Source organism: Aquarana catesbeiana, linkage group LG02 (assembly GCF_042186555.1).
Source record: "Aquarana catesbeiana isolate 2022-GZ linkage group LG02, ASM4218655v1, whole genome shotgun sequence".
In the NCBI taxonomy this organism is placed as follows: Eukaryota; Metazoa; Chordata; class Amphibia; order Anura; family Ranidae; genus Aquarana; species Aquarana catesbeiana.
The window spans coordinates 665,723,698-665,748,831 of record NC_133325.1 but is presented as its reverse complement, the minus strand read 5'-3'; the positions used below and the strand labels follow the sequence as shown (position 1 = coordinate 665,748,831).

Here is a 25,134-nt window from a genome sequence, read left to right as displayed (position 1 = left end):
TACTATATGGCCTCTCACCTGGGACGTATACTCGACTAGAGGAGAAATGGAACATCCAAACTTTGGATACAACTTGAACAAGCGCAGTCGAGTGTACCACTAGGGGGAGCACTATGGTGCTTTCGTGATCTTCCATGTGAGCTGAAATCTCACCCACTCATTGGGATCACTCTGAGAAATAGCCACCAATCTGCTTTTCACACAAACCTTACATCAGAGAATTCTCCTCTATTCCCCATACTGGGCAACCCAAAATTCGAACCCAGCTTGGATACAGCAGAATTCTCCTCTCTTAGAGACTCAGGTAGGGACTGTGCAGTTCAGTTTATCTGCAATGGGAGGTGGCCAACCATTTCAGATCTTTGTAACCCAACGGGAATGTACCAACTCCCATTTTGGAAAGCAGTACAACTACATCACTTTCTCCATTCGCTCCCAGCTCAGCAAAATTTTACGCGAGAACAGACTTCCTTTGAGGCCCTTTGCTCAGAAAATACCCCATTGGCACACATCCTATCACAAACGTATAGTTTGCTGATTACACCGTTAACACAGCCTCATTTAGCCTGTTTGACAAGCTGGGAGAAAGATCTACGCCGCACCTTCTCACCCTCACAAAAGACGCGAGTCATTACCCTCTCCCTCAAATCTTCGCTCTGCACCAAAATACAAGAATCTAATTTTAAAACTGCTCACCAGATGGTATTTGACTCCATCCAGACTAAGAAAGTGTTTCCCAGAGACTTCTGGGTTGTGCTGGCGGTGTGCGGAGGGGGAGGGATCTCCGATTCATGTTTTTTGGACATGCCCTAAGTTACAGGACTTCTGGGGAGAAGTTAGACGCATCACACAAAAGTTTACTAATTATGTCGTCCCGGATGACCCCGCATTTTTTCTCCTTCATCTCTCCTCGATTCCTATTAAGACATACAAAAAATCGTTTGTTCGCCATTTACTCAACGCAGCAAAGGGATGCATCCCAATTTTCTGGAAACAAAGCCTCCCTCCACCCATAAAACTTTGGCTTGGAAGAGTAGAGGAAATTAAGAAGATGGAGGACCTGATACTTACAGCACAACATAAGCAAGAGACATATAAGCAGACCTGGGATAATTGGAATATCTTCATATATTCTGATGAGGGTCAACGATTACTGGGCTGACCCGATGGGTTCACGCCCTCCTACTTTGGAATGGCCTGAAGGTTTAGCCACCGCCGTGTCTTCCCCCCCTCTCCTCCCCCTCCTTTTTCCGTACCCTCTCCGCTTCTAATCCTCTCCCCATCCCCCTCCTTTCTCTTTTTCCTTTCGGATACCTCTCGTTATCTCTTGATACTTTTCCTTTTAGAGTAAAATGGAAAAAGCGGGTGAGGATTACCCAAATGAGATGTTTCCCACAGTAGATACAGATTGCCACAGAGTGAATGTTATCAGAACTAATATATGCTCGAAACCTTCATGTCTCTCATCATAGCACGTTTTGTAATGCATACTTTTCCTCTGCAAATTACAAATGTAACTGGTTTTGTCTCTGTGTCAATATATGTAATGTGGGGCCCTCGCCCATGTTTGGAGTTTAATAAACTTCTTTTTTTTTTTTTGCAAATATAAAGGAGGGATACATCCTAGTGCCAGCTGGACCTTGTAGCTGACAGTAAAACTTTGATCATACAAGTGGACAGAGGGTGGCAAAACCAGATGGCCGAGCTGCAGCTTTACTGCCTCGAGACCTCCCACTTGAACACTGACATCCAGCCACTCACGACTGTACCCACCGTGGTCACGATGCTATGCTTCACAACCACAGCAAAAACCAAGGCCTTTCAAGTTCTTCCACACCAATCTCAACCATGTTTTTTATTGAACTGACTTTTTGCAGAGGGGCACAGTCTGTGATACAGAAAAAAGGGCATTACAAAAACAGTTGCCCCAAAGTTAAACCTTGTTATCTTTATTATCCATCTCTTTCTACACTGCAGATAGACAGTATATTTCCACTAATCATGTACTTTTGTTTAGATCATTTATAGTGTAACTAGTAGACCCAACCAGGAAGTAAGGTTCTGGTTTCTGATTTGTTGCTTGAAGCAATGCCTTCACTTTCTGCTGAACAGTTGTAAATAATGAGCCCCATTGTACTCCTAAATCCGGCACAGCTTAGGAAATTTGCAATTTGTCTTGCCGATCTGTGTTTTATATGCACATATATTTAGCAATCTGCGGAGTCACAATGTCATAGTTGCCAACATTGAAAAAAATTTTTAGGGACACTTTTTGGGCTGTAGGCGGAGTCTTATTATAATTAGGGGCAGGGCATGCATTTGTAGGCGTGGCACAGGGGGAAAGTAAAAATGGGCATGGTTTACGCAAAACAGTGGGCGTGTCTTAAGTGGGCGTGGCTCAAATGGGCGTGGTTAGATTCTCAGATGAATGAGGGATGGAGGGACAGCAGCCCCAGATCCTACACAACAATGGAAACGTGTATTCTAGAAAGTTTAACAATCAGCAGATAAAGATACTCCAAACACCTGGTGTTAGCACTTCAATCAGCCCGGCACCATGGTTGTTATGGTGTCAGGATGATTGAAGTGCATTTTTTCTATTATTACATTGTAATATAAAATTAAATCATTCAACTCACCATAATGCCGAATCAGTGGGATCCCTGAGCGTGTCACCTGCCACGTCGTCTGCCACCAGCCGTCCGTCCTTGCATCAGGTGCCACCAGCAGAGTCCGTCCTTGCATCAGGTGCCCCTAGCAGAGCCCCCCCTTGCATCAGGTGTCCCCAGTGGAGCTCCCCCTTACATCAAGTGTCCCCAGCGGAGCCCCCCCCTACATCAGATGTCCCCAGCGGAGCCCCCCCTTACATCAGATGTCCCCAGCAGTGCACCCCCCCTTACCTCAGGTGTCCTAGTAGGTCTCCACCGCCATTGCAAAACAGAGGGAGTATACAAAATAGTGTCTCCCTCCACCGGCCGCGTGGTTACAATAGAACCCTCACCCCTTTCCATAACAGACTGGCAGTGGGGTGGGGGGTAGGCAAAGCGGGGCGGAGGGTGGGCGTCGTTGCAGAAGCTTCGTCTAGCCACCCAGCCGTGTTCCTGGTCTTCTTAAAAATGGTGGCCGCGGACCTCTAGCAGCGGCAGGGAAAAAAAAAAAAAAAAAAAAAACGTGAAAAAACGGATTTCTCGGGACATTTCCCGGGAAACAAAATGGGGAAAAAAAGAGTCCAAATCCCAGTAATGTCCCGGGAAATCCAGGACAGTTGGCAAGTATGACAATGTGTGTAAGAACCTTGGAAGGGGTCCAACTATATATTAAAATCAAGAATCCTGGATCGTAAAACATGTTACAGAGCTATGTATATTTTACCTAATGCAGCAGCTGCCTTGTATCTCTGCTATCATTGTATTGTTTTTCTGTTGTGGTATTTTTGTGTGGTAAAATACTGCAAAGCATGGTCTGTGTGCAACGGCTCAAAACTGGGTCATTGATGTCTAAGATGTAGAACTAGGAAATCAGTGATGTGCACCTAATCATAGAACATAAGCATCTGTTTAAAGCAGAACGCCACCACACAGGTCTGTGGAGAAGGGAATGAGGATGTGTTTTGTGTTCATCGCTCTCCTCCATGGTGGAGACAAGTGTGGAGGGATTGAGGAAAAAGAGGAGAAGTGCTTAGAATTAGAATTCTGAATGGGAGAAGAAGAGTGTGGCGTGAAAGACTCAAGGACCGCAGTCTGCCAGCCTGTTATCAATGTCCAGACATACACACTTTAGTCTCACTAACTTGTGCTGGTCACTGGGTGTTCTTTTTTCCTCTACAGATAAAACACAGTGCCTGAAGAACACAAGTCGATCAAACCTGCAATTGTTTAGTTTTGAATAATAGCAGTTAAAGTAGAACTAAAAAAGGTAAACCTTTATTTCATTTTGGATAGAGGAAGGAAGGGTTAGAACACCTGTGTTTTTCTTTTTTTTGTCATCTTTCTCCCATTGGGGACATTTCCCTCTAATTCCGGTCTCAAAGCCAAAACAGGAAGTTGGGAGAAATCCCTCCAAAAGTGAGGGAATCCTTGGTTGTCAGCAAGGTCACCAGAACTACTGTCTCCCTTGGTATATTCCTCCACTATTACTGCTCTGGGGATAACGAAAAAAATTGTAATTTTATTTCACTTTCACTCTCAGTGATAATAGGAAACAGGACAAAGATAGGGCGATTCTCCCTGACACCCCATTCTAAAATGTAAAAAACGATTCTAATAGTTTTACATAATGCAGCAACATCCACACATAGGACACCCAATATTAGAGGTGATTTATTCTTCCAAAGCAAATACACTTTTGCACACTGGTACTGACTAGTATACCAGTGTTTCTCTTCTCCCTCATTTTCTTTCCATTAGTCAGCTAATGTCACCCCAGTGCTGAAGGAGAGGGGTACAAGAGGGTCAAACAAGGATGCTGTGGAGGAAACAGACATCATCATTGGTTGTTAAGATCCCAATGTCTACAAAGTTGTAATGGTGCATAATGGAAACCTGTGGCTTTGTGTGATTAAAAGGCAGACTTGTTCTACCTGCTGGCTTGTATACAATTTTTGACCAATTTTTGGGCATTTTGCCAAGGCATCCCCTGGGCGCCTGGGCACACTGGTTAAAAAAGGCTGGCCTAGAATATGAAAAACTGCAATGCAGTCCCCATGCATTCATAGAACTGCTGTGATGTCAACTGTTCCTTGGCGCACAAATGACACTTTTGGAAGACTTTGGAAGTGTGTTTTCAGGTAAACAGATCCAAGAGGAACTTATTCCTTGCTTTTGTGACTTCAGTTTTACTGTATATCAAAACTATTTGAACAGATGGAAAGTATCACAGAAAAAAAAAAAAAAAAAAAAAAAAAAAAACACCATACGTCCAAAAGTAATGGTATATTTGTCAAATCGCTTTCAGACTTGGTACTGCAAGCAGTAAGAATGCATGTCTTATCAGTTTGTTTTTAATATACAGACTACAAAAGGACTAGATCTAGTAGATGAAAACACTAGCTAGATGGCATGTGGCTTAAGAAGGCATTGTTCTCATACAAAATTGACATTTATTTACTCAGATTTCTTATAAGTGACAGCAGTGGACCATGCCTGTGCAATGTGTATCAATATGGCTGTATTGCCTATATTATTGAAGGTAAGTTTGGGTAATGCAGTACCATTAGCTTTGAATGCTGCCCTAATTCACTGATACAATGCATCCTCAACATACTTCTGTTGCAGCACACACAATTGAATACAGTGTGTTATGGTGTGCGGTATTGGAAAAAGTTGTGCATAAGTGATTTTCACTGCAGCGTAGTACATAAATTTAAATGGGCCCTATAGCGAAATTCACACTTAGGCCATCTTAATAAGGTGGTGCTAATGAGGCTCTAAATTTACATTTAGGCAATCCTAATCCTGCCGCCTCATGAATGCCTATTTTTTGCTTTTTTTTTCTCCAATGGGACTAATGCACTGCAACCGTGAGCCAAGTGGGTTGGTGCCATTTGTCAGCCCAATGTGACATTATATTTACCACGATGCAAAGCATTCTTTTACAGCTGCCTGTTAGGCTGTAGCTGGGTGGTCGGGAGGGACAGTAAAACTGCTGCTCAACCGCCTGTTTCTACTACCCCTGGCTGCCCCTGTGAAATAGGCCTTAATGAGTGAATATTAGACAAGGGAAGCGAGATGTCTTCATAATGGCAACAACAAATGCGCATTTTAAGAGCTCCAAAACTGAACTATTGCTACCTCTAACACCTAATATCAGGCAGTGTACAATTTAATTTGCCATCATGTACTGACAAGAGATATAAGCAGCTAGTGTATAGTTCAGCTTGCTAGAATGTACCCACAAATGGAATACCATTTTAGGGAAAACAGACAGTTAATCTACAGTGTAGTTTATGCAAAAAAACTTACCTGCTTAAATACATCTTTTGATACAAGAGTAGTGCTGACTGCCAAAGCCATGGGCACCCAGCTTCAAACCAGTCCTGCAGGCGAAACAGAGGGGAGATGCAGCCTGCTGCTGTGATGTAGCTTGATGAACCACACTCGCCAAGGTAGGAAAGCAGAAGTCCAGCACCTGTGCCTTCAGCTGCGGCAAATAGTCTAGACGAGGGCTGACAATGACGGATGTATCGAATGGCTTCACGAAGGTCATTAGGATCACCATACGGCTGTAACTTGGCTGTGCTGAGTGGGCATCCATTATGACAGCGACGGTTAAAGACCACAGCTTGGTATCCATGGGTGAGGGCCAAGTGACACATCTGTTAGATATAGATATAATTATTATATGAAAGTGTTTAACAAGCAATAGACCATTGGAATACAGTTGTTTAATGCATTTTTTCACATATTTTTAAGTTTTTGTACTCTTGTAGTCTTTGGTTACGTCCGTCACACAAATACTAACTCACATACATAAGAATCATTAATCTGTTTAGGACAATTTTCCATACTGAGCAAACTTGTAGGTCTAAAGATGACCAAGGGTTTTTATTTGGGGGTGGTAAGTAATGATTGTCAGGATGGACATTTCCAGGCAATTGCTATTGTATCACAACATAAGACCAGCATTTGGGGGGGGGGGGGCTGCTTTTCTTCTTTACATGGCTCTTATGCTCAAAAAATTTTATTGTGTGTGTTTAATTTAACCACTGTTTAAATTACCGGTAAGGATTGACAGTCAGACTAAGGCCTCATGAGCAGCTGCTATTTAATGCCTAGGACTTGCTTCGTTTAGCAGTTTTTTTTTTGCTTTACACAGGATGACTAATACATATTAAAAAACCACATTGCATATACACAAGCAGATCAGGCTCATTCTTAGCTGCAGACAGTATGGTCTCTAAGGCTAGGCTTACACTTGCTCCTCTGCATTTTCATGTTTTTTTTATGTCATTTTATATAATTTTTCACGTTCTTCCATTGAAGTCTATGGGGCCAAAAATACACTTTCGCACAAAAAAAAAAAAAAAAAAAAAAAAGGGGAAGGTGCTTTCACCTTTTTCAAAGAAACACAGAAGCTCATTGCATGTGTGAATGGGCTCCATAGTCAATATTGTATTTCTATTGTCGTGCATTGTGTGAATGGAATTGGCAATGCCCCAGTGGCATACATCAATGCGGTCCACATATTAGTACCTGATGCTTTCAGCTGTTTGATAGCCGTTTTACACACCACCCAATTACGGCCATATTAGGAAAAATAAAACACTCAATGATGAGACAGATGGATATCTTAGCATACACATAAATAACAGTCACCTCATCCTTGATTTTCAGTTGGGCTAGGCAATGATCTCATGTCTATATGCGGTCCCAAACTCCATTAGTCAATCAATGTGTACAACATGGGTGCTCAACCTGTGGCCCACCAGCTGTTGCAGAACTACAAATCCCATGAGGCATTGCAAGTCACTGACAGTTACAAGCATGACTCCCAAAGGCAGAGGCATGATGGAAATTGTAGTTCTGCAACAGCTGGAGGGCCACAGGTTAAGCACCCATGGTATACAAGAACCGTTGACTGGGCAGGTTACAAAAACTGCCCCAATTGCTGTGGCTATCTTTTGACTGTATGCTGGCAACTTTTAGGTCATTCCTCTTGCCTCTCTCTATACTGAATGTAGCTTTCAGCCAAGCTGTCATCACCATCTGCCTGTCCAAGAAAGGTTCAATAGTGTTTACAGATATGTAGGACTATGGGTGGATAAAACGTATTTGGTTCAGATGGTGTCAAGCGTGTGTGGCGGCAACAAGGTGAAGAGTACAAAGACAAGTGTGTCTTGTCTACAGTCAAGCATGGTGGTGGGAGTGTCATGGTCTGGGGCTGCATGAGTGCTGCCGGCTCTAGGGAGCTACTGTTCATTCGGGGAACCATATATGCCAACATGTACTGTGACATACTGAAGCAGAGCATGATCCTTTCCCTTCTGAGACTGGGCCTCAGGACAGTATTCCAACATAACGACCCCAAACACACATCCAAGACGACCACTGCCTTGCTAAAGAAGCTGAGGGTAAAAGGGGATGGACTGGCCAAGCGTGTCTCCAGACCTAAACCCTATTGAGCATCTGTGGGGCATCCTCAAACAGAAGGTGGAGGAGCGCAAGGTCTCTAACATCCACCAGCTCCGTGATGTTGTCATGGAGGAGTGGAAGAGGACTCCAGTGGCAACCTGTGAAGCTCTGGTGAACTCCGTGCCCAAGAGGCTTAAGGCAGTGCTGGAAAATAATGGTGGCCACACAAAATATTGACACTTTTGGCCCAATTTGGACATTTTCACTTAGGGGTGTACTCACTTTTGTTGCCAGCGGTTTAGACAGTAATGGCTGTGTGTTGAGTTATTTTGAGGGGACAGCAAATTTACACTGTTATATAAGCTGTACACTCACTACTTTACATTGTAGCAAAGTGTAATTTCTTCAGTGTTGTCACATGAAAAGATATAATAAAATATTTACAAAAATGTGAGGGGTGTACTCACTTTTGTGAGATACTGTATATAAATGTTTTAAATAAATATCACACACACTGTATACAGTCTCCTCTGTGCACTCCGTTGGAAATTCCTCCCTCCATAAATGCAAATAGCCTAAAGGCAAAGAAAGATCTGTATTGTTTAACCTCTTATTTTTATAATATACAGTATAGTATATGTTAAACAGATTGGTTACTTAATATATGTAAAAAGTAAATAGACTAAACCAACAAAACAAAATTAATCCTGTAGTTTAAACCTGTACCGAGAATGCAAGAACTATATAGCTATAAATAGAAAGGCTAAATTAGTATTTAATGGAGGCTTAATTAAGCTGACAATAGACCATAAAAAGTCACATCTACAGTAAAAGGTAGGGAGCCAAACAGTGAGGCAAGACCAGGAGTGTATTATGAGTCCCAACCGAAAATCATGTGAAGAGGGCAGAACAAGCTGGCCATACATTCAGAACATTTGGCAGCATCTTAAGGAGTCAACAAATTTCGTATGAGAACACAGGAACAGTTTGTTCAATTGCCAGGCCAGCGCTTTAATCTGTACATTGAGTTTGAGATGCACATACGTGTAGCACACCCCACATAGGAGCTGCAGATGAAAAAGGGATCCCCCACTCCTACACAGCCAGGCACACCCAATCTTCAGGTACACAATACTTCGAAAACAGTCCGTATCTTTGTTTTGGTTGTTTTATTAGGGGGGTTAAAAACTTGGATGGGAATGGCGAGATTACTGTATGGGATGCCCACTTGACTAATGAGAACTTCAGGGACAAACTTCCTATGTACAACTTCAACTTCTTCCTCCTACGCACACTTGCTCTACTTTACACAGTCTCTGCTGGTTCACTCCTGAGGGAACTTGACAGACTCCTTGTCAGTTAAGTAGCAACCCATTACAGGCAGGAACTCACAGTCCCTTAACAGCAGCACATATGAAGTGAACTGCATGTGATCTTTCCTTCTGCTTCCCCTTATGGCCGTTGGTCTCAGCTCCACTTCTTCAGGCAATGCCAGCCCACCTGGCTGCCTCTACACCAGCCCACCTGGCTGACTCTCTCAAGATCTCGCTGGAAAAAAAGAAAAAAAAAAAGGTAGAAAACGTAAGCCCACTGCTGTCTTCAAGGCAGACTTTGTTAGTTCCCACCAGTATTGCACTACTCACTCTGTCCTCTCTTTGCTCCTGTGCCTCCAGGAAAGCTTCCTCCTTTGTGTCTTTGGCAGGATTCTTCCGTCACCCGAGCCCCAGCTCAAGGCAGAACCCTCCCCCTCCCAAGAGTAGGGGACTAGGGGGTACCCCTCAGGACCATGACAGCCTTCTCAACACTGCATCTCCATCTTTACCCGACTGCGCTGCTGGCATGACCCATGTCCAAGTTCCAGCCCCCTGCTAGTCCACTTCTGGGGATTGGCTGGGGCCCCACCAGTATTTAGGGAAGCTCCTCCTAGCCCCCACCCTCTAGTTCTAGTTCCAGACACCAGGGGAAGACACCAGAGAGCTGCCAAGATGAGTCATCCAACCCTGGTCCCTGATAACCCTGACCCAATTTAGTGACTCAGGTTATTCCTGGCCAGAATATATTTTCCTACTCTATCAATACTTGTAGAACACACTTGAGGGTGTTACATACGCAGTACAATAAGTGTGATATTTCCGGAATGTAAACCACAAATCACAGTGAGAAAATAAAATAATATTATATATATATATATATATATATATATATATATATATATATATATATATATAAATAAATTTTCCCCAAAACAAAATTGTACTATGTATGACCAGCTTGAAATAGAAGTGCATCCTAACACTAAAATCCCTACATCTACAGACATCCACAATCCAACTGTAACCTATCTAGCCCTGTAAAGAAGTCGTCAGTATGCATACCTTTTCTAAAGCCAATCTGACCGATTCCATGCTGAGCTGCCAGCTGCGGCTTTGTTGTGGAAGCGGGGGCAGGGGACACATCCAACAACAGAAGCCTCATAGTAACTCTATGGGTAATGTCACTCCCTAGTTCATTTCACAGCCATTGTCGGCTGTGTCCTCTGAAAAGCTTCCACCACTGGAGACTGGATCGGATAAAAAAAAAAAAAAAATATATAGTATGTATACCGATTTCTTTTTTTTTTTTTTTTTTTTTTACACACGGCTAGATAGGTTAGTGTTAGATCATGGATATCTGTAGGTGCAGGCATTTTAGTGTTAGGGTGGACTTAAAGTGTAAATCCTAATGTGCAGAGGATGACAAAATGAATTGAGTGATAAGTTCATCCAATACAAATAAATACTTACATTACTGCTGCCTTGGCTAGAGCTACAAAGGAATCTGCAGAGGCCTCAAGCCTGCTGGGAGAGGGGGTTTATGCAGGGTAAAATAAATAGTAGGTTGGAATAATTTGAAATTCTACTTAACATTTTCACCTCCACGTGGTGCTACTAGAATCCACAATGATTTCTAGTGGTGCTTTCATGGACAACAGTAAAGTAAAATGGGTCAATGCACCTTGTACAACATAACAGTATTTTGCCCTATTTAAAAGCGGTGTTTCTCCCCAAAAAAAAAAAAAAAAAAAAAAAAGTTAAAAGCCAGCAGCTACACATACTGTAGCTGCTGGCTTTTAACAATAGGACACTTACCAGTCCCATGATGTCGGCACCGCAACTGAGGTTTCCATCAGCTGTCGGGTGCTGCCAGCGCCATTGCGTGTAAGGGTACCCGGCAGTGTAGCCTTAGGGCTTCACGCCGGGAACCCTACTGCGCATTCGCGAGAGGCCCCGCTCCTCTCTCTCATATTGGCCCAGCGACAGGGAGAGGAGGCGGGAGCCCCGCGGTGATGTCACGGGCCGCAGCCCGGACTCCCGGAAGTGGGAACCTGATACCTGTCAAAGACAGGTATCCTGTACCCCCTCCCCCCTGAAAGGTGCCAATTGTGGCACCGGAGGGGGAGAGGAGACAAAGGAGCGGAAGTTCCACTTTTTTGGGTGGATCTCCGCTTTAAATAGGGGAATACGTGTTTAATACGTGTCAGAAGCAGGCAGCTCCATGTGTTTCAGAATCATGATCAATGCAGCTAAGACATACTTTTAAAAATGTATGTTTATGAAAAAATGACAGGCCCATTTAAAACAAGTTGTGTGCTGAATAGAACTATGTATACAGTACATAAATGTGTATAAACTATAAGATTCTAATACAGACTGTTCCTGGCTTTTGTGAATAGTCTGTCTGTACTGAACGATCATCCATCTGCCTTGAAAAAAATATCTAAAAGACAATGAGCTGCAAATAAAACTTGAAATTACAATTGTAATATCAACAGACTGGAGATAATAGCATTGCCCTTGGTTTTCTACATTTCAGTTTCCCATAATGTCTACTACTAACTGAAAATGGTTACCATTTACTTTTAAACAAAGAATGAAGGCCCCTTGAACCGCCTTTAGGGAAAGGAAGCCTTGACTGCTGGAAGCATGGCATCACTGTGGGTGGCTCCCTAAGGATTGGCTACTCACACCAGAGTCTGTCCCTCAGCCATCACATCCCCTGAAAAGTGCTGCTCTTATCAGAAGGTGTCTCGCCTCTACACCCAGCATCCTTCCCCTATGCTCATTCCTACATGGGATGGGGCCCTTCACCGCTGCTACTGGCTCCTCTCCTACTTTCACCACTCACTCCTCTGCCCACAACCTGTGAGGACTTTTAATACAGCATCTGCCTCTAATAATGGACACCGCCTTCCCCATCCTAGGATTCCCAGAGCACTGCCATCACATGTGAATGGACCTCAGACCTTGGACACTTGCAGCATCTCAGTCCCTGGATTCTGTCAGAGAGACTGAGTTCCCTGCGCCCTACAGGGCAGTAACTGATGTATAAGATCAGCTCTCATCCCCTCCAGCATTTCACTCAGCTCCTTCTCTTCAGTGACATGTGATTTCAGTGTTACAGCCTCCCCAAGTGACATGCCTCGGGATTCTCTGACAGAGCTTCTGTGTCACTTGAGGCAGGAGGCTCCTTATTAACCTTGTATGTCCCGGCACAACCTCTGACACACAGGGTCAACTCCTAAACTCCAGACTCTCCTTCCAGCAAGCAATCATCAGTCCTCCTACTCCACCTCCATAGGGCAAGTATAATTATAGGGTGGTCTGAGATAAATCAAGTGTAGCCGTTTTAGGGCCACTGATGCATTTGTGCAGCAGTCCAATCAAATCTTATGTTTACTTTATTGGCTGTCACGCCAGATGTGGCTCCCACCCCATCCCCAGGGTCTGGTTCTCACCTGGGTGGCCCTCTATAAAATTTTTTCGATTTGCACTTAGTACAGAGGATTGAATAAATACATTTTAAAAATGGCACCATGAGTTCACTGATGTGCTGATGCTGGTACTTTTTGATACACAGACAGTTGACATATAGAAAGATATTGATGTTAATACTGGAGGGTGAACATCTAAGCAGCTTCCTGGTATTGTTGGGAACTGGCTGCAGGGTTTCTGTGCCTATGCATTGGTCTGAAAAAAATAAAATTACAGAATTAGTCCCTTCCCTATTTAGTTCTGTGGATCTCAGTTGGGAGGTGTACAAAATATATGGAGGCCTGTGCTGTTTAATTTTGATACCCACTTTTGCCTAAAAATGGCTGCCTGGAAATAACTAAGTTTTGACTGCCAAAATGTTAGTCTATAGTCAATGTAGATTGACCTGCATTGGTAGCTGCCAACTTTATTCATTCTAGCGCTGACTTACTCTGCACATGGTTATTACTCATGTGCCAGCACAGGCCAACTTCTTTTCAGTCACATGCACAGATCGTCAGTGGTATACAAATAGGCAACTGATGACGGTTCAATGAGAGCCACTGTGTGCGCTCGACTTTTCCGTTGGTGGTGGTGCTTACCCAGCAGTCAACTTTCTGAATGGGGAATACATCACCTACCAAACCAGGTTCCAAGTTCAACCCTCCTCCTAAGACAAAGGATGCCAGTGAAAGTCTCAAGGATGTTGCAATGGCTAGACCAGTACCCTCTCAGTAGGGAGGCCTGAATCTTACACATATATATATATATATATATATATATATATATATATATATATATATATATATATATATATATATATATATATATATATATATATATATATATATATATATATATATATATATATATATATAAATTTTCCCCCCTCAGCTTATACAACACTTTCTTTCCCTGCAGGCTTTTGTCAGTTAATGGTGGTATTGATCAGGAGAATTCTTGGGACCAATACTTCACTTTTGATACAGCACTTTCTTTGCCAAAGTTCTCTGGTGCTTCTACCCTTCTGGTGAAGGCTAACATTGAATCTGCCTTTCGCTTCCTTCCTGTACACTACAACTGTTCCATCCCAACAACATGGAAGGTCCTGCCCATCTTCTGTCTTTTTGGGCATTGAGATTGACATTGTGGTGATGGTCTGCCGACTTCCTGGGGTTAGCTTCTTTCCTTGGTTAAATTCACAAGGGACTCTAGGAAGCTATGACTGTAGCAGCTTCAACCTTTTTGGGCCATCTTGTTTTCACATGCCACATACTTCTGATGGGCAGTGCCTTCTGTGGACATCTATGATATGTATATCAGATACACGTCATTACGTACTAATGATCAGCTCCGATGCCTGATGACTTGGAAGCGCGGTTGTCCTTCTTGCACTCCTCTAATGGTCCTTCTTTGAATGGAAGAGTTGTCGAACACACAGCTGGAGTTTTTTTTACAGGTCTGTATTCAGCTCCTCTAGCTTTGGCATTTTATTCCAGGATGACTGGTCTGCTGAACCTTGGCCGGCCTCATTGGCCCAACTATTTGTTGTTTAACATTTTGCTGTTAGAGCCCTTACCTATTATGGCCAGGTGGTTAACTGCCTCTCTGCGGATGACAAAGATGGCTTTTAGGTAGATGGGAATCATTAGAATTTCTGCTACATGTTCTTCCTCACCTTGTGTTCTGATTTCATGTCTCTCCCCAGAATTACTTTGGATCATCCTTAACTCCTTCGTTTATTGGGCCTCTTGCCAATGCCGAATTTTGATACTGTGGGGAGAATTTTCCTTTGCAATTTGCAGAATTCGTTGTCACAGTTTTCATGGCCTACACTGGCTGCTGGTATTACCTGAGACAATTTGTTTTAGGCCCCTTCATTCTTATCATTCATGTATGGGGCAACAATATAGGGCATTACTGGCCTGTAGATTCCACCTCCTCTATTAGGCATGGTATTGCTCTGTGCTGTGCCAGTTTTACCTATTATTTGGTCCAACATTGTTTTGCCACAAGATGAATGCCTAGGTTTTCAAATTTGTCCACAGGATTGGTGGCATTGTTGTCTGCCGCTGGGATCTTGAGGGAGATAACAGTATTTATTAAGACCTGATGGGGTTAATTTAAATGATTGGCCTAAATATGTACACCTCGGCCTACAATTTGGTGTTGAGCAGGTGCTGGCTGTGGTGGGGCGCTCGTCAGTGTACCACTGGCTTGCATGTGGCGGTTTTGACCTTGCCAGCAATTGATGTTGCTTTATGGGCTATGCCCTCAAGTTAAATTCTGGTGTCAGTCTAGTACCTGTCTGGCACTGATGGTAAGGACAGGCCTCAGACTATGTGAGTTTATATTTATGAGTGCTCATGGTATACTGTGACTGGCATTGTTGTTTGGTACATTTGGAAAGTTGTACTTTTGAAAAGTTCAATAAAACTGTGGCCTTACCCCATTTCCAACTTAATCAGTTTCTGTGTCTTTTTTTGGGGGGGGTATTGGTTTATTAGTTGGTCATAAATGAGCCTATGCGTCTCAGTGGTTACGTGTGTTCCTTTGTTATTGTAGGGTTATGAAATGGTATGGCATATACCTGAACACATTCCATGATTATAAAAAAACTCTTTACAATACACAGCTCTGTATGGAAAAAGATGGAGAATTAAGCTCCACAACTGACATCACATGCTAAATTAAAAAAGCAAGTTTTTCAAATTGCCACTGTGCTGAGGGTAAGTACTGTGGTCCTGTAAAGACATAGCTGGGAAATCAAAGTCTGCCCCACCTTATCCGATGTAGCACCCTGATGTTTAGGCAGGGTTGCTATTAAATTTATTTGCCAAGTGATAGTTGACATGGCCAATTGTTAGGAGGTCAATTGATTTTGCCCCAATTCTGGAATTGCTGCAATTCTCTTTTCTGTCACTAGATGGCTTTGTGTCTGGTGACATTAGATAACAAGGGCATTGCATGGGCAGATTAGGAATTGATGGGGTGTCTCAGCTAATGGGCAGGGATTTTCTTGGGTCCCTTGGCCTGCTGGGAGAGCCTATTTATTTGGGTGGAGTCAGGTGATCGGGGTTCTGTGCTACCTGGACAGCTGTCTGGGTGGATGTGTGTCATATTGCCCCGGGCTGCTAGGCCAGAAATCTAAGGCCTATCCCAGGGACATCTGGCTGCTAGGATATCTGGGTGCCTATCCAGAAGTAGTGCAGGGTGTGGACTGCAGGCCACCCAACCAGAAGTAATGGTTCTGCCTGCCAGGAACCAGTCGTGGTCGGAGGTAGAGGGGAAGCGGTTGCCACAAAGGGACCATCCACCTTGCTACCGGAGACCATTGTGAGTAAGCTGAGGCCAGTACCAGAGCAGACTTCTCGCCAACCGGGGACGGTGAAGAAGTGGGAAAGCATCAGCAAGTGCCAAGTCAGGGACCCAGCAGGACAGCAGAGGTGACGCTTGTGAAGTGCCAAGCAGGGGTGAAGCTTGAGGAGTATCTCCGAGTGCCAAGCCAGGGACCCAGCAGTGAATCGGAGGTGACGCTTGAGGAAGATACTGAGTGCTATAGTGAAAGAGCTCAGGGGATCCAGTGGCTAGTGGATCTGAAGTCTAGTGAGAGACTGGGAGCTTGTTGAGGGAAGACCCACAGTGAGCAAGTATGGGGTAAAGATGACTGTTCGTGTTGCAGATAGTTGAATACCTTTACCATTAGTAACAACTACATGATTGTTGCCATAGGAGACAGCGGTCCTACCTATACAGAAGTTTTGTCTGGCTGGAGGCTTTCACCTGTACAGCTGTCTACCTATAGAAGTCTAAGAGTCTGCCAATTAACATTGCATTTACTTAAGGGTGTCCTGGCCCTAACCCTCTCTCCCACAGTTCTGTTTAAGAGACAATAAATCTCTTTACATTCAAAAAGTATCTGGCACCCACCTGCTCATCTTGCATTACACCCACCATGCCTTGTAACCCAATCTACACTGAAGGATGTCAGCTGTCCCCAACTCTGGAGGTCACCGTTGGGCTTCAGGGGCACCGAGACTTTGCTACACCTACATAGAATGACCCACTTTAAAATGTGGATGTTGTTTAAGACCACGAACCACCACATTTTCTGGCAATATCTGAGTAAAATACTTTTTCTAGTTCTATCTCATTGGGAGGCATAAACAGGACTGACTACCAAATAAAGGTTATGTATTCAACCTGAGCAGCTGTATAAAAATGGCAAGGGCAATTTGATCACAATGTAGCCATTTTACACGTGAACACATCTTGCAAATGGTACTATACGAGTTGCACTTCAGTTATAGGTCTTCCAAAGAACAATGTGATGATACCAATGATTTTTATAAATTGTCCACGTTAGAACGAAATAATACCCATCAAGTATCTCAACTGCTCTAGAACACCGTGAAATGTTCCTGCTATTTGGAAGTTACGGTTTTTCTTCATATTATTCGTTCCCAAGGTTATTATTTCTTCATGTGAACTATTAGCCCTTAAAGCTTTTTGGATTCTCAATGATTGTTTTGTCTGCCCGTAAAATTTATTACTGATGTACCACTCAGCTGACACCATTGTGCACATTCTTGATGTGTATGGAAGTGCTAAACTTTTCCTGGAATGTCACAAATTCAATACAATCACGTAAAGTCTGAAAAAAAAAAAAAAAAAAAATGAATAAGCACCAAAGTCCTTCCTCAACAGTCACCCTGAAATCTGTCAATAGGTGTGTATGTCGTTTACAGCAACCAGTAGGTTCAAGTTGTCATCATTTCTGAAGTTGATTGTAAAAAGTGCAAAAAAGGAGAAGATTGGTTAATATGGACAACGCTAATCTGTATTAATTTCTTTCATCTTTTTCAAATTAGCCCAGCGTCTCTTTTCAAATTCATACATATTGGAATGGTTAAATCTACATAGCTTATTTACTTTAGATTTTTGAAATGTACTAACGTTTTTTCATGAAATGACGACAGGTCACGTTAAAGCAGAACGCCGGGATTAGAAAAAAAAAAAAACAAAAACAAAAAAACAAAACACATTAGTACACCCCCACACAAAACACTAAACAGTTATTACATTTGTGAAATTCCTTACCATTGAAGAGAAAAGTCTAATTGAATTTTCAGGAAGTCCACTTTCTAATTCAAAAAAATGCATCATTTATTTTGCCAAGGAGGATCTGTTAGAACAGTGATTGCATCATATCCTCTTCTCTCTTTAAACCATAATTGAAGCCCACTTCATTATAACTCACACCCCTCCTTCTTAGTGGCGGCCAGTGGGTTCTTCTTTTGGGGAGGCGGCAAACATACACCAACCCCCCCGCCGCCAGGTGGCGTGGCTCTGACCACCAGTGGGACCACCCACAGAACTGACCACCCACCGGACCACACGCAGCACTGACCACCCGCGGGTGGTCCGGCGGCACTTACCCACTGTGTGGTGGGGCTCTCCTCCCCTCCTGCAGTGGCAGGGCTGTCCTCCGCCTCTCCTTCAGTGGTGGGCAGCGGTGGCTCCAGTGTCCGCTCCTCAGGCTTCCTCCCTTCTGTGTCTCCTCTTCCGCCAAAGCGCTAGACATCCAGTAGGATCACCTGGCGCTTTGGTCAATTGGGAAACAAGCCTCACAGACCCGCCTCCTGATTGTCGGGGAGAACTGTAATGTGACCATAGCGAAAATTAATTTGCGATCGTCACACAACAGGGTGGGATCGGGGCGCAGAGCACATTTCTATTTCCTTCCTGCTCGCTCTACTGGTAGGAAGTGCCAAGACCGCTGGCTGAGGATACAGGAGGAATAGCAGCCAGCGGTCTTAGATACAGGAAACCACAGAGCAGTAATGGTTTTTCAGCAAGATCAGCAGGCTACTACAGAGGAACTACAGAGCTCAGAAGAACATGGATTGCATAGTTGGTGAAGGTAGGAGATCAGCAACAAGGACATGGAAACAAGTTTTTCCCGGAGTTCTGCTTTAAACAAATAAGTGAGCTGAATACTGATGACAGACACTCTTTGCATGTAAAATGATGCAGCAAGTCTCTCTTTTTTCTAACCACGTAACCAGCGACTCTAGTTATACTTGATCTCGTTAAAAGTTACAAGATTATTGCAGTCTGGAAACATGACAGGTTGTGTTAATTCTTAGCTCCTTCTTTGCCTGAGGTGTGCATAGTAAACCCAGACCTAAAATTTTCTCATTTTAGGCCACACCATGAATTCATTACCGAAAACAGACCACAAACTAATACTTATCAACACTTAACCACTATGTTTAACGTTAATAAGGCAGTGTTAAATGATGCAAGTAGCTAACAGCTGCTTATTATCTTCAAATTTGGCCAGTGTGTTCTGTACACAAATATCCCCACCCTCTAACATGCAACATATCTAAGTGCTGGATCACTAGTACTAAATGAGGTAGCACATCAATGTCACTTTTGGCTGCATTCCACCAAGCCTGGGGTCCCCAAACTTTCTAAACAAAGTGCCAGTACACACTCCTTCAGACCTTTAGGGCAGCCAGACTGTGGCTGGTGTCAGTAGAAACAATAGTGCCCCATTGTTGGCGTCAGTAAAAGGTATGGCACGGAAGAGTGCCCCATCGTTGGTGTCAGTAGAAGGTATTCAGCCAGACTGTGGTCAGTGGAAGTAAACAGTGCTCCAGGTTTGGTAACAGCGTGAGTAAATAAATGGCTTAGTGTTTGTGGCTATTGAGTGGAGGCATAGCGCCCAATGGCTGGTGTCAATAGAAAGTAAAGTATAGTGTCCCATTATTGGCGTCAGTAAAAAAGTATGGTATGGAGAACCCCATCGTTGGTGCCAGTAGAAAATATTCAGCCAGACTGTGGTCCGTGGATGTAAACAATGCCCCAGGTTTGGTAAACAGTGGGAGTAAAAAAAAAAAAAAAAAAAAAAAAATGGCCTAGTGTTTGTGGCTAGTGAGTGGAGGAATAGTGCCTCATTGCTGGTGCCAGTGGAAGGCAAAGAGCCCCAACATTGGTTTCATCAGAAGGTATAACACCCCATCATTGGTGTAAGTGAGAGGAATAGTGCCCCGTGGTTGGGGTCAATGCAAGAAATAGTACCTAATGTTGGGTGTCAATAGGACAACTAATGTGCCATTGTTGGCTTAAGGGGGATAAACAGTGCCCCATTGTTGGGGTCAGATAGTATAGTGCCCCATCGTTGGTGTCAGTGGGCAAAACCGTTGAGAGGAATAGAGTTCCAAAAGGTTGTTAAAGGCAAGCAAGGGCCACATCCTGCTTGTGGGGTACATTTTCGGGACCACTACACTAAGGCCTGCAGCATTATCATAGTGATGGAAAGTGAATGGGACTACAATGTCCAGCACAGTCCAGGCTTGTAGGCAAGATTGCAGATATACTTTTCTTTTGGTACCAGGTTCTCAAATCACTCTTGGGTGCCTTGTATGCACTCTATTCTTTTGCCACCTCCACCCTATCCCATTCAGATGGCTAGCCTTAAAGTATAACTAAAGGCAAAACTTATTTTTTAGATTTGGAGGAGAGGAGTACAGAGGTGTTAGAACCACGGTTGGGTTTTTTTAAACGCGTGTTCCAGTTAGGGAGATTCACCCTCTATAAATGTCCTGATAACCAATGTCACCATTAATGAAAGTGCAGGTAGATTAAAAATTTTCAGTTGCCTTCAGAACAGGAATATAGGGCAAATCTTCCAATGGGGAGATGTGTTTCCATGACAACTGTCAACGATGGGATTTCCTTCACATTTGAAAGATATCCTTTAGCTTTCTGTTAGTTGAGAGGACAGGAAGTAGAGGGAAATCTCCCTAATAAGACATACATGGCGAAAAAAAGTGGGACAGGAGTTTTACCCTCCTCTAAGCATGTCCAAAAATGGCAAAAAAAAAAAAGTTGCCTTTCCATTTACTTTAAAAGGATAAGTTCACCTTTTAAAAAGGAGAAAAAATAAAATGCACATATTTTTATAGAAAAAAAAATATGTTTTTTCTTTTTTCCTGTTGCGGTGGCAGACGGGACTTGTATTTTATTCATTAACCCCTTTGCACCTCCCGGCCCTTTGAGGGATTTTAGACGCCGGGAGGCGGGGTTTATGATCACATGACCACCATGATTGGCTGTCACATGATCGGAACACTCCCAATTCGCAAGAAGCCAATTGGTATGCAAATATGCGGCCTCTCTGGGCCAAGGCCCTCCCACCAAGAGCCTGTGTATTTTCATGCCATCGGCGCCTAGGGGTTAACAGATTCCTCTGAATAAATAATACAGCAGCGCAGGTGGAGTGCAACCACGTTGATTTTAGATGTGATGGTGGCTGCAGGGGGAGGGGAGGGCATTGGGGACAATGCAGTGCACTGCATCATACTTGTATGGTGTAAACGGGGCACGTGGAAAACTACTGTTTTCTATGTGCCCTTGAGGTGATCTATGTAAATCAACATAATTCAGTGGACATGGTGTGAATGAGCCCTTATACAAATTTAATAGGGATGCTACCTGGCCATCATTCTGGATCACAAAAGAATGAAATTATTGCAAAGGCAACTTACCTTATTAGACACAGACAAGTAACATTGTGTCCACCAGACACGCCACCATACTTGTCATTGTAACCATAAGTTTTATGGACACCTTTAAACGAAAGCCTGCATTGCCTAAAATTTTCCTATAGTCATGCACACTTCACAAAGAGCTGCAGTATATTTCTGTAACACCCATCTACAATATTCTGAAAAGTGACTTATGTGACAATGGATGTCTGCTGGTTAATGATTTTATCATTTAATGGCAGATAGGTTGACCCTTATCCATAAGTTAGTTCAGCATTAGAGAGTCCTAAAGCCATTTCTTTATTTATTTTTTTTTACTTTTTAGATAAAGCGAGGCTCATTTACACTATGCGTTGCATTAAGACACGTGTTGTCATGTGTCATGGCATGCTGCTTTAAGGCAGCCCATTCATTTTAAATGGGCTAGTAGTATTTGCACACACAGATAGAAACCACACCTGCAGTATTTGGCAGAGCAGTACACCACAACACTGCAGGTGCATTGCCAGCTACTACACATATGCATTGAGGTTACATGTGTTAATGTGGGGTTAGGGAAATCAGCGTGACAAGGCTCAAAGCGAGGATTAGAACCCCTGTCAGGTCTTTACTGCTGTTTGCCTCTCCACTGGAGAGACTCACCTCTCTGTACTGGTGACCATTGTTCCCTAAACAGTAAGTAGGAAGTAAGGAAAAAGTTTGGATCATTGAACAGGTAAAGGAAGAGTAATCTTCCAATGGGGACACTTATATTGGTGAGAAGGGAAGATTTCCCTTGTTCACACCAGCCTGCACACACTCTGGTATATGTGCAGTGAGACACAGTGTTACAACCCATCACAATTTTTATACCTTTGTTGAAGTGTCACAAAATAACACATTAAAGCGGAGCTCCATCCAAAAGGGGATGTTTCGCTTTAAGCACTCCTCCCCCCCTCCAATGCCACATTTGGCATGCAATTATTTTTGGGGTGGGGATACCTAGCTTTGACAAATACCCGCTCCCACTTCCGCTCGGATCGCCTAGTAGATCTGAGCGGAAGTTCTTTCCCCCTCCCTCCTTGCAGACGACTGGGACACCCCACAGGTCCCAGAATACTACCGGACCATTTAGCAGGCGCAGAACGACACGCGCAGTGCGCACCTGGCTGTGAAGCCGCAAACTGTCACAGCTCGGTGCCCACAGTTGAAATGCTGGCACCGGGGAGGGGAGAGGGAGACAAGCGATGGTTCGGGTGAGCACATCAATGGATCCTGGGACGGGTGAGCGCGCTTTATTAAAAGTCAGCAACTACACTTTTTGTAGTTGCTGGCTCTTAATAAAAACACAAAAACGACTGGCGCTCCTCTTTAAACTCTATGCGATTCAGAATTTTGTGACACACTGTGGTTACATGCTGTACAGTGAATTGTGCTGCTTAAAAATGCATACTTGCTGCAGGTTTATGCAGCACACACCACCGCACATGTATGGTGTGAACAGGGCACATAGAGCTGTTTTTTTTTTTTTTTTTTTTATGTGCCCTTATATTGGGCTTGCATTGATCTACAGTATATAGAGCAACGCAGCTCAACGGACATGGTGTGAACAACTGCTTACGTTGGAGACCTCTCCTCTCGCTTTATGTTGTGTCTTGAGACAGGAAATGAAGAAAATCTCCCCAATGGAGCACAGGCTTAACAAAACAAAACACAACAAAAACACACACAACAATATTATGAGTTAACCATTCTCTACCCTATACAAAAATAACATTTTGGCTAAGGATTCTTCAGTACTCCTGCACACAGGGCCATACACCATCAAGAAGGAGCGTATTTTTGCACTCGGTAGGCGCAGGTGTTTGCATACAGCAGCCAGTACAAATCAGTGACAGACACCACAGCTGCAGGGATGGAACCGCACATGTGAGCAGTTTCATGCGTACAGGGACAGATGAGCATCTGGAGCCGCTCATCTATCCCTGTATGCATATTAGATGCATGGTTATATCCATACAGTTACAGCATCTGTCAGCCTGTTACTGATTTTTATGGGCTGCTGTCCATGACTATACGCAAACACCTGTGACTCCCGGGTGCAAAAATACGCAGCTTCTTAACAACGTATGCCCCTCTGCATCCGTGTGCAGGAGCTCAAAAACAATTCATGCAAGCTAAGCTCTCCTACCTTGCTGGTATTCCTAGTGATCTTGCCAACAGAGTTTGGGATAATGATAAGAATAGGCACGGTCGAGTTGCTAGAAGTCCTCCTCCTCCTCTGATGGTGTCCAGGCTTTACAGCCCAGTCCAGGGCAACCAAGCCATCATCTGTCAGCTGCAGGAACTCCCTGACAAAGTGCACCCCTTTATCCACAGGTCCCAGCACAGCCACCACAGTCTGCAGACTAGGGAAAGTTCTCCACACCCAGGTGACATTTGAAAAGGCGCAGAAAGTTCTGCACTGTCTCAGCAGGTAGTTGGCCAGCGCAGAAGGTTTGCAGATCAGTTTGTAGTCCTCTTTCGGCTCTTCCACAGTCTTTGCAGGTACAGCTGCTGGGAAATAAAGATAGAAGTGCTTTTTATAGGACCACAACACTAGGAGAAGGAGAGTGCCTAGAGAGGCAGCCCATTCTAGCATTGCAGTAGGAGTCAGAGCTCAGCTGGGACAGTGATAAGGACTTGGCTGGGGGGCCAGGACAGGTGCTGCTGCAGTCCTGAGAAATGCTCTCACATCTCAGAGAAGCACAGACAGCTCAGGCAATGCATGGTTTTGTGTACTCTGAGCAGTGGGCGGAGGAGCTGTGTCTTCACAGCCTATTATTGCGGTCACTCCCCAGTGTCGGAGAGGAAGATAGATACAAACACATAAGAGTTCAAACATGCTGCCTGAGCGAGAAATGGCATCAGAGCAAGCCAGGCGTCATGAGTTTAGAGTTGAAGTGTACATCAAGGCAATATAAAAAAACATATTTAGTACATCTCTGCAATACGTGCACATTTCTCCATGTTTTATCCCTTTAACCACTTCAATACAGGGCACTTTCGCCCCTTTCCTTCCCAGGCCAATTTTCAGCTTTCAGCGCTCTCGCACTTTCAATAAGAATTGCGCGGTCATGCAACATTGTACCCAAAAGACATTTTTATCATTTTGTTCACACAAATAGAGCTTTCTTTTGGTGGTATTTATTCACAAATCAGTTTTTTATTTTTTGCGATATAAGCGAAAAAAAAAAAGAGTGGAAATTAAAAAAAAAAAACAATATTTTCTACTTTCTGTTTTAAAAGAAATACAATAAAATAAAATTTTGTCATAAATTTAATCCAAAATGTATTCTGTTACATGTCTTTGGTAAGTAAAATCCTGTTAAGTGTATGTAGCGCTGGTAGATTTATGATCTACCATCTGATGTAAATTTAGTGAATTGCTCGTTATAGGAAGTTAGATTTGCCTCTGTTCCAGCTTGGCTGACGTTGTGTGTGGTTCCACATTGTGCCAGTGGGTGTCGTTGTCACCATTGGCGGGTGTTGGAAAAGCAACGTGTTAAAGCGGATGAGTTCTCCTCTGTCCCAGAGACAGAGGTGGTCCTCTGAGTTGCATTCTGGGAGAGGGTATTTATGGAACAGACGCCATATTTAGGGGTTCGTTTTCAGCCACCTGCTGGCCCTCCTGGCCGACAGGTATGTGTTAGAGTACCACCTCGCGGCCCTCCGTTCTGGAGGCCCGCGTCGCTGCGG

At 43.7% G+C, this 25,134-nt stretch overlaps 1 protein-coding gene across 1 annotated transcript in view; it reads right to left on the bottom strand.

Annotated features, from left to right (window-relative positions):
• LOC141128961 (protein ABHD15-like) overlaps nt 1-24,209 on the bottom strand; it is a 110,605-nt gene extending 86,396 nt beyond the window's left edge. Inside the window, exons 1-2 of the mRNA XM_073616626.1 lie at nt 23,588-24,209; nt 5,961-6,313 (exon numbers count right to left, since the gene is read on the bottom strand). Coding sequence (XP_073472727.1) covers nt 5,961-6,313; nt 23,588-24,037 — 803 coding nt within the window. The 5' untranslated portion in view covers nt 24,038-24,209. The remainder of the gene's footprint in view (nt 1-5,960; nt 6,314-23,587) is intronic.
• Nucleotides 24,210-25,134: the final 925 nt, after the last annotated feature.